Source organism: Dermacentor variabilis, unplaced genomic scaffold (genome assembly GCF_050947875.1).
Source record: "Dermacentor variabilis isolate Ectoservices unplaced genomic scaffold, ASM5094787v1 scaffold_13, whole genome shotgun sequence".
Classification (NCBI taxonomy): Eukaryota; Metazoa; Arthropoda; class Arachnida; order Ixodida; family Ixodidae; genus Dermacentor; species Dermacentor variabilis.
In genome coordinates, this window is record NW_027460291.1 from 41,705,677 (window position 1) to 41,715,267 (window position 9,591).

Consider the following 9,591-nt stretch of genomic DNA (forward strand, 5'->3'; position numbering starts at 1 on the left):
ATGACATGCTCAGCGGCATCTGATAGATTAAAAAAAACTTGCATAGGGCAAACGGGACAGTGTTTCAATGACAGAGCTCGTCAGCACAGCAGTAACCTAAAGAATGGCTATGGGAGTCATCTTGCAGGACATTGTAACAAGTGTTCCTGCACTCCCACATTTAAAAAAAAAGAAGATTTATTGGGAAAGGAAAAGGTGAGGGGGAAAGGGAAATAATAGAGGCTTATTAAATTAGCAAGGAAGGAGGTAAATGTGTAAGCGCTCCCTCTCTTGCCTTGTCGGTAAAATAAATACCGTATTTACTTGCATAATGATCGCCCTCGAGCAATGATTGCACCCCTAAATATTGTCGGCAAAATTCGTTTTTTTTTCTTTCCCGTGTAATGATCGCACCCCGAACTTGCCGCAGTGATATGTTGTGTGCCAAGTCTAGCTAATGATGATCGCACTTGACATCTGTCAAATGCTACGCGAACGACTTTTCACAAGACATACGAGGCGGTCTACACGCACCAAACATTCTTAAGCAGATGCCCCATTTCATTCCTGTCATCACTTTCCGCATTTCCATGAAAAAAAAAAAAAGCTACAACCAAACTTGCCTTGCCTTTATTATTTGTAGGCTTCATAATGGTTGTGGTCAATAACAACAACAAAAAGGCGCCTTTCGATTCTTCTCTTCTGCACTCGTGGGCACGCAGCAAATTACGAGTGGCAACAATAGTAGCCACGTTTACACTCATACGTCAGAAGTGTACCTTATTCATATGTCGACACTTGTAACACAGCTAAGATATTAGCCCACCCTTAGCGGAAACGTACTTCATTAGGATAGTAGTGAAGACAAATGCCAGTTTCCACAGCATACCCGCCATGTGTTTCTATATCACTGGCAGCTAAGTGCGCCCATCTCTGCTTCTGCCCCCTCAAAGTGGACGTGGCTATGTTATTGCCGCAAACTTGCCAATATTAATATTATTCATTACTGATATGGAAGAAACTGTTTCAATGCATGTAATGTACTCGCGAGAAGAAAAAAAAATCGTGTTCGGCTTACTCCGCCGGCCGGCATTTTTGTTTTGGTGTTCCGCACTGTTACAGCGAAAGCCGCCTGTTTGTTGACCTGTTGTCATCCCGCAGCAAATGCAGGAAGAAAAAAAAATTCTTTTTGCGGGAAATCTAACCCACGTAATGACGCACCCCTGAATTTGCGTAAATTTTTTGACAAAGAAGTGTGATCATTATGCGAATAAATACGGTAGCTTTTTTGAATGAAAGATTGTAATCTATCTGATTTTTCAGATGTATTTGCGACTGCTGTATGCATGCTTATGCTGGAAAAGGTATAAAATGGCTGGATAATTTCAAATAAATTTCCAGTTGGCAGTCAGCCCTTGTTGGTGATATTTGTTTCCTCATGTCCTTGACTTATTCGCACTGTTCAACCTCAGCTATAAATATGACCCACCTAGCCCTCATCAAGATCTTAATAACAAAGCAATTTCAGCTCCCCCTTCAACTTCGTTTTGATACTTCTCAATGTGAAGCTATGTGAAATCCCTTTCAGGATCCGTTAGGCAAGTTAGCACTTAATCCTCCACAATGCAATGAATGTGTGACAACTCTTCTGGCCAACAAGCTCGGTGACTCACTGCACTGGATGGAGGACAGCTTGGAGGTGAAAGGTGCTGCAATACTAGCATCACCGAGCTTGACCACCTGTGCCTGGTCCTGTTCCTCCAGGTCCTTGAGCAGCTTCTGTAGCTGCCTCTGCAATGGGAGATGTGTGTGTTGCTATTGTCAAGTAGAGCACAAGCTAAAGTGGCACAGCCCTAAATACACAATGATGTCTCTCACAAGCAGCATAGTTTCAAAAAGCATAAAAAAAGAAATCTGGAGCATCAAGTAACCCAAGCTTTTTTACTTCAAATGTGTGACTCCCAAATGATGCACCTTCCTGAAAACAAATTAAGGTTTTAGGGAGAAACGAAGCGAGCAAAAAACTTTTTCACAGCCAAAAATTAGAACTGTAATGAGAGTTGACAGTGTACCACATTTAATTACGATAGCAAGACATTCAAATTTAAATTACTATCACGACAAGAATGTGTTGCAGCCTTACAACCGAAATGCTCCGTTCTCCCTATGCAAGACTAGCTCTGATCATTGCAACAACATATACTATAAAGTACTCAAACTCATACACAAGCCATACAGCACACACATATACAGGGTGTCCCAGCTAAATTTAGCCAGAGTTTAAAAATATGCTGATGCACTCTAAGGTGACGCAACCAAATGCATGTTGCTGACTATTGCATGGAGTAAGTCACACTATATTTCTTATTCTGCTCAATACAATAATCAGTCAAGATTAACTAACCAACCCACTGCATCAGCTTCCTTGCAATACTTGCCAACCTGTACCAAGTGAAAACGCCAGTGCACACTCAGTTTCTTATTTCGGTACTAGCAAATCTCCTCCAGTGTGGTCGCATACCGCATTCACCGCCATCGCCGCCAACCCTATTGCGATAAGCATCTTCACCAATGTGTTTTATAGCCAGTGGGGCCCAGTGCCGCCGGAAGTATACTGCTGACTTTTAGTGGGTGATAACCCAAACATGCCACCGTTCTCTACCACAGGCAGCACGATGTGACACCACATTTCACTCTGATGGTATCCAGCATCCAGTCGCCCACCAGCTGGATTTCGTTTCGAGTTCCCGTCGCTGTCTCGGAACACTACGCAATAGGAAAACAACAAAACGCCAGCTCGACACATGTCGGCGTCTCATGTCTCGTGCTGCACCGATCCATGCAACGCTTTGTATTAATTACGTAGTCAACTACAGCTCAGTTTGTCAAATTTTTTAGTTACTTCAGATCCTACATTTTCCCGGTTAGTATGTTTCTTCTCGCAATTTTTTCCCAAAATGTATGAATGAGGTTCTACTTTATTATTATTAGAGTACAGCAACACATTTTTGCAGGAAGTTCATCAAGAGATGGTCCTCAACTAATTCGCAGAAGTTGGAAATTTTATTTAAAGAAAAAAAAAATAGGCCAAACCTTATTTTTCATGCCCTCTTTTTCTAATTTGCCTTCCAGTTTCAAACAAAGGCAAAAAATTGGTGAATACGCTAGTTTGTAAATTGTGCAGCACTTAAGAACAACCAAGTAAAAAAAAAAAAGTTCAGCCCTTAATCTCAAGGTGCCTGAAATAAAAAAACGCCCATAAGCCTTTGACTTCTTGGCATACTATCGGGCAAAGATTAATAAATTCAGTTTGCCTTAAGGGACTAACAACCAATTTTCATGGTACACATTTATTTTAATGCAATGGAAAGCTTACCAGTCATAGTGTCTAATCACAAAGTGTTAACGCGGAAAATGCCGTGGAACATTCCTTATCTGAATTTTCCTATCTGCAGTGAAGATGTAGTTGTTCACTGGAAGCATGCTGAAAACAGTGATAGGTGAGCGCGATAGCAATTATATGCCGGCATTAGTAGGATGCAGACAAGTGCGGCCGTAGGTGTGAGAAAGTATTATTTTGTTTATCAAGTCGATGTTACTGTGAAACATGTCTTTCGAAGAGTTAAAGCATTTTTGCGATAATAGCTCCATGTTTTCATGGTTTCCTGTTCAACTGCTTTGGCATTTAAACAATAAAAAAACACACCAATTGATTTGAAAATGAAATGACACTTTTACACACGATGTGCAGTTCAGCCAGTTGCTGTAGCCATGCGTGTGCTTTTTATTTCCGAAGCATAGAATAAAGTGCAAGTGCCTAATAATATAGCAACTCCAATTTTAAGCAATGATTACGTTATACTTAACAACAGCCAATTTACATATAGTAATCGCATTGAATACATATGAAGTACTAAGACTTCACCGCCAGGCCTCGCCACTTACTGGTTTTTAGGACTTTCTTTGCCAATTTAAAATTACAATACCTACTTAAATTGTGAACAGCGTGCTCGATTCCATTACTATATAAGTCATGGTCATTTAATTTCCATCAATGTCTCACAACACATTCTGGGCAGTTGTCAGTCGCTTTAATTCCGCGTGAGAGGTGGTATAGATGTGGAATAAAAGGGGTAGGGTGCATAAAGCTGTGTTCTCTATATCAGGCTCTTTTAAAGTGCAACATTTTGGAACTTGATATTGAAATTTTGCACCTTGTCTCAGTTAAGATTTTTTGTGTGTGAAAGAAAAGTGTGATTTAACCCCCTTAGGTACATAAGCGAATGAGCCAAGCAATTATCGATGTACAGTAAAACCTTGTTAAACCGTACCCACTTAAACAGAAGTTTCGTTTTAAAAGTAGTAAAGTCAAATCCCCGACTCGGCGGCAATTGAACACAATGTGTTTTGTATCCGCATAAACCGTACCAGCTTTCTGCGTATGTGTTGGTTAACGTGTAGTGTTTTCACATTTCGTCGCACAAACATGGCGGTGCATTGTCTCCATCGGGCGGCCTGGCAGAACAAGCCTGAGAGATCGGAACAACGGCCTCCAAGCACCCTGTGCTTTTGCATGTGAAGCCACATCAACATCAACGTCATTTCTGCGGCGTGCCAGAGAGCATTGTGGCGTCGTGCAAGCGGGGACTCGCGTCATTACTAAGCTCGGATAAAAAAAGATGCCGGGTGCTCAGCATAGAAGAAAAATTAGACATTCATGCTATCGAACGTGACATGAAGTCGGCGCTGGCATGCAACATGGGTCTACTGTTGACTACGGTGTGTGTCATTTGGAATGCGAAGAAGTTGCTCGGCAGCGCTGCTGCAACCACGAAGAGATGTCGGCTACGAGGTCAAACTTTTCACCATCGTTGCCTCTGTTGTTGCCGAAGTGTCGCCTAGCGACAGTGATAAGGACGACACGGAAAGCGACAGCATGGGTGATTCAGGCTCGACAGTGGCAGAAGCTGCATGTTACGTTAGCCTCATGAATGCAATCGTCGCGACGAGAACAGCACCCCACAATGAAAAGGTGCCCTGCGACTTCTGCAACGCTACCGCGCCTGTGCACAGAGAATATGCAACGCCAACAAGGAATCTGCCATGTGAGTGTTTGCCGAGAAGAGGGGGCTGGCTGAAAAGCCAACTCACAACTTTAGCAAGTTTGAGGCTGCTGTCGTCGCTGCTAGGCCGCTATGGCATCAAACAAAAATAACACGGTTGTCGCACGACGTAAATAAATACTGCATGTTTTTCCCCCTTTTATTGCACTGTCTCCAAGTTACATTTTTGACAGGTAAGTGGGTGATCTCATGCTATTTCGGTTAAGCAGTACTACCGTTTAGTACATACTTTTTCCGAGCTCCAGCCAACTACGGTTTAATGGGGCTTCACTGTATTGTAATTTTTTCTTCATTTGGGCCTTCCAAACAATTATGGAACACTTTTAAAAAATTTACTTCTTGTAGCTTATATGTGACTCTCTGGGACATATGTTTCCCTATGTACCTTAATGGTACCGAATATTTACATGGGCTTCTTGGCCACTTTCACCGTGAATTTCCATGAAACAATATATTGAAGTAGGGAAGCACAACTGAACATTGCAAATGTTGTGGCAAGTAAATATGCGGATTTCAAGCTCTGACATGGCACAATTTGCACACCTCCTTCGAGCAGGAGCTTTTGTAATTTGGTGTGCGGTAGCTTCTTGCCTTGCATACATTCTTATGCGCATCTACATATGTCGAAGACTTGTGGTCTGCTCTCGGCTTATTTCTTACTTGCAAGGTTTCTCATTTCCAATAAGAAATCGTGTGACTGCTTGGCATAACTGCAGCGACATCAGAGCAGAATTAGCGGGCTCAGCAGCTAGATGTTTGGTGTACATAATGGAGGCATTGTTTACTCCAATGTCCAGCAATTGAAAGAACCCTCGAAGGTAATAGTTTATTTTTTAAGCATGAAATGCTTTTAGCTCACGTTATCAGTGACCTTCAAGTGACCTTGAGCCAAAAGCGAGGGCCATCATCCGGGCAAGTTGCGAGAACAAAACCGGATCCCCCCCACCCTTTGTTCATGGCCCATTACATACGCTAGTTACTCCCAAACAAGTTACAAAAAACATTCCTTCTCAGTTCTCCCTAACGTTTCTTCACAGTATCACTCAAGCTGTAACTTTTAGTACGATGAAGTTTTATTTTTTATTTGCAACCGCAACGTTCAAAGGGCAGATACCGGACACAACACACTTCAATTCTGGGAAGTGGAATTTGCAGTGGATCTACGGCATTCGCTGAGCTGCTGACTGACATGGTGCCAAACGCAGCTGGAAGAACTACTTTGGCTTCGATGTGCGACGCTCACCAAGATGCGGCGTGCCGTGGTGCAGGACGCGTCTTGAAGCACTGCGTTGCCTTCGATATGCGATGCTCACCGAGATGTAGTATGGTGCCGGACGCATCTGGAAGTACTGCTTTGCCTTCGATGTGCGATACTCACTGAGATGCGGCGTGGCGTGGTGCCGAATGCATCTCGAAGCACTGCTTTGCCTTCAATGTGCGACGCTCACCGAGATGTGGTGTGGTGCCGGACGCATCTGGAAGTACTGCTTTGCCTTCAATGTGCGACGCTCACCGAGATGTGGTGTGGTGCCGGACGCATCTGGAAGTACTGCTTTACCTTCGATGTGCGACGCTCACTGAGATGCGCGTGGCGTGGTGCCGAACGAATCTTGAAGCGCTGCTTTGCCTTCAATATGCGACGCTCGCCAAGATGCAGCATGGTGCCGCAAGCGTCTGATGTGCTGCTTTTCATTTATGGAGGAAGGGAAAAAGATAGGAGAGAGCATAAAGTCATGCAGTGTGCCTTGGCAAGCGAATGCTCTGTGAAGCCAGCACTTTGCTCAATGGTGGCCCAACATGAGAACTCTTGCGCTGAGATCACGGAGCAAGAATCGAGATTTTCTGAGATGTTTAGTTGCACCTCCTTTAGGCGCTTTCCTTCTAGCTGGGCAGTTTGCTTGGTCTCCCTGGCATCTTTCGCTGCCTGTCGTGCCTCTTTCGGCCGGTTTTCTTCTTCTAGATGGGCAGTGTCCAAATGGACCAGTGCACAGTAAGGTGAGGTGTGGTGGGGTGTACCATTGTGAACATGCACGACACCCATTTTAAGATTGTAGCTAGTAGCATCTCCAACCAATCTGCTTTGCCGTCTGCCATTTCATACTTACATCTACTCTCGATTACGGGAAAGCCAGCAATTTTTACCTTCAGTCGACTTTGTAGGTTGCCTTTTATGTGTTGGAAGGACGTGATATCTCCACAGAAGGTTGACACCCGGAAAGTCCTTTGTTTCTTCTGCTGACGTTATGAAGACGTTCCCGTGTTCCAGTGATTTCTACTAGAAGCTGTCCGACATATTTATAGTGTTGTAAGAACATGTTATAAGAACTTGAAAAATTATAGACAGATCAGCTCACTGTCCGTTGCCTACAAAGTATTTACTAAGGTAATCGCAAATAGAATCAGGAACACCTTAGACTTCTGTCAACCAAAGGACCAGGCAGGATTCCGTTAGGCTACTCAACAACAGACCATATTCACACTATCAATCCGGTGATATAGAAATAGGCGGAATATAACCAACCCTTATATATAGCTTTCATTGATTACGAGAAAGCGTTTGATTCAGTCGAAACCTCAAGCCATGGAGGCATTACAGAACCAGGGTGTAGACGAGCCGTATGTAAAAATACTGAAAGAGATCTATAGCGGCTCCACACCCACCGTAGTCCTCCATAAAGAAAGTAACAAAATCCCAATAAAGAAAGGCGTCAGGCAGGGAGATACGATCTCTCCAATGATATTCACAATGTGTTTACAGGATGTATTCAGAGACCTGGAGTGGTAAGAATTGGGGTAAGAGTTAATGGAGAATACCTTAGTAACTTGCAATTCGCTGATGATATTGCCTTGCTTAGTAACTCAAGGGACCAATTGCAATGCATGCTCACTGACCTGAAGAGGCAAAGCAGAAGGGTGGGTCTAAAAATTAATCTGCAGAAAACTAAAGTAATGTTTAACAGTCTCGGAAGGGAACAGCAGTTTACGATAGGTAGTGAGGCACTGGAAGTGGTAAAGGAATACATCTACTTAGGGCAGGTAATGACTGCGGATCCAGATCATGAGACTGAAATAATCAGAAGAATAAGAATGGGCTGGGGTGCGTTTGGCAGGCATTCTCAGATCATGAACAGCAGGTTGCCATTATCCCTCAAGAGAAAAGTGTATAACAGCTGTGTCTTACCAGTACTCACGTACGGGGCAGAAACCTGGAGGCTTAAGAAAAGGGTTCTACTTAACTTGAGGACGACGCAACAAGCTATGGAAAGAAGAATGGTGGGTGTAACAATAAGGGATAAGAAAAGAGCAGATTAAGTGAGGGAACAAACGCGAGTTAATGATATCTTAGTTGAAATCAAGAAAAAGAAATGGGAATGGACAGGACACGTAATGAGGAGGGAAGATAACCGATGGTCATTAACCCTCTCGCTGTCACGGACGTACCGGTATGTCTTCGTGCTTCCCCGCCACTGTGTCACTGACGTACTGGTACGTTCTCTATCGTGCGTTCAAAATTTCGCGTCTGAGCGCAAAGCTGGCGCTCCTGGACTGGCCACGCCATCTGTTGACTCTTTCTACAAGTTCGTATTTTTGCACCGACCTGTGTTGGTACATGTATTGAAGATTACGGCGTGACTGCCACTCGCCCCTCTCTCTTTGCTGAGTGACGCGGTGGCTCCACATTCGCAGGATCATGCATCGCGCGCGTGTGGTTATGGGTTCAAGGGTTGTTCTGCCATCTCCGCTGGTTTGAAGGTTTTTATTTTTCTTCTGTTGGTGTGTCTGCTACAGCGCATGAAGTTCAGGGGCACACGCCGTTGCCTCTCCAAAAAGAGTGACTCGATTGCTGCTTTTGCTCTCTCGCCGCACCCTCACTTCCGACTTGCAGCAGTAAATGTAAAGCCCTTCGAACTTTGTTTTAGCCTTTTTCCATCTCCCTCTGTCTTCTTCATCACACAACGTCCCATTTCTCTCCGTTGTGCGGGCGACTGAAAAGCGCATCCTCTCTGCGCGGGGAGGTCGGGAGCGCGAAGGTCCCGGCTGAGCGTGTGGGACATTCGTCTGCTCATTGGAGCGGTGGCTCTTCCGATTCAGAATACGAGCCGAGCTAGGATTCGGACTTGGACATTTTCATGTGAGGAAGAGGTGAGTTCCACATCGTCAGATTTGGATGTTTAATGGATGTTATAGTCAGGCTGATGATGATGATGTTTACTAACAACAGCTGCGGAACACTGAAATGTGCATATTGCATTGGTTATGTTATTTGTATACCAATCATAATCAAAAATAAATTGCTATTTTCATTCCCTGTTATGCTCGTTCCCTGAAACCAAGCCGACACTGGGGGTGCATCACAGCCAGAAAGGTCCGACAGCGGAAGGGTTAAGGGTTACGGACTGGATTCCAAGGGAAGGGAAGCGTAGCAGGGGGCGGCTGAAAGTTAGGTGGGCGCATGAGATTAAGAAGTTTGTAGGGACAACATGGCCAC

General features: G+C 44.2%; 1 protein-coding gene across 1 annotated transcript in view; it reads right to left on the minus strand.

The window, feature by feature from the left end:
- The window catches only part of LOC142566708 (endoplasmic reticulum transmembrane helix translocase), a 311,329-nt gene that overhangs the window by 37,495 nt on the left and 264,243 nt on the right, over nucleotides 1-9,591 (minus strand). Inside the window, exon 20 of the mRNA XM_075677546.1 lies at nucleotides 1,653-1,770. Within this exon, the coding sequence (XP_075533661.1) occupies nucleotides 1,653-1,770 (118 nt within the window). The remainder of the gene's footprint in view (nucleotides 1-1,652; nucleotides 1,771-9,591) is intronic.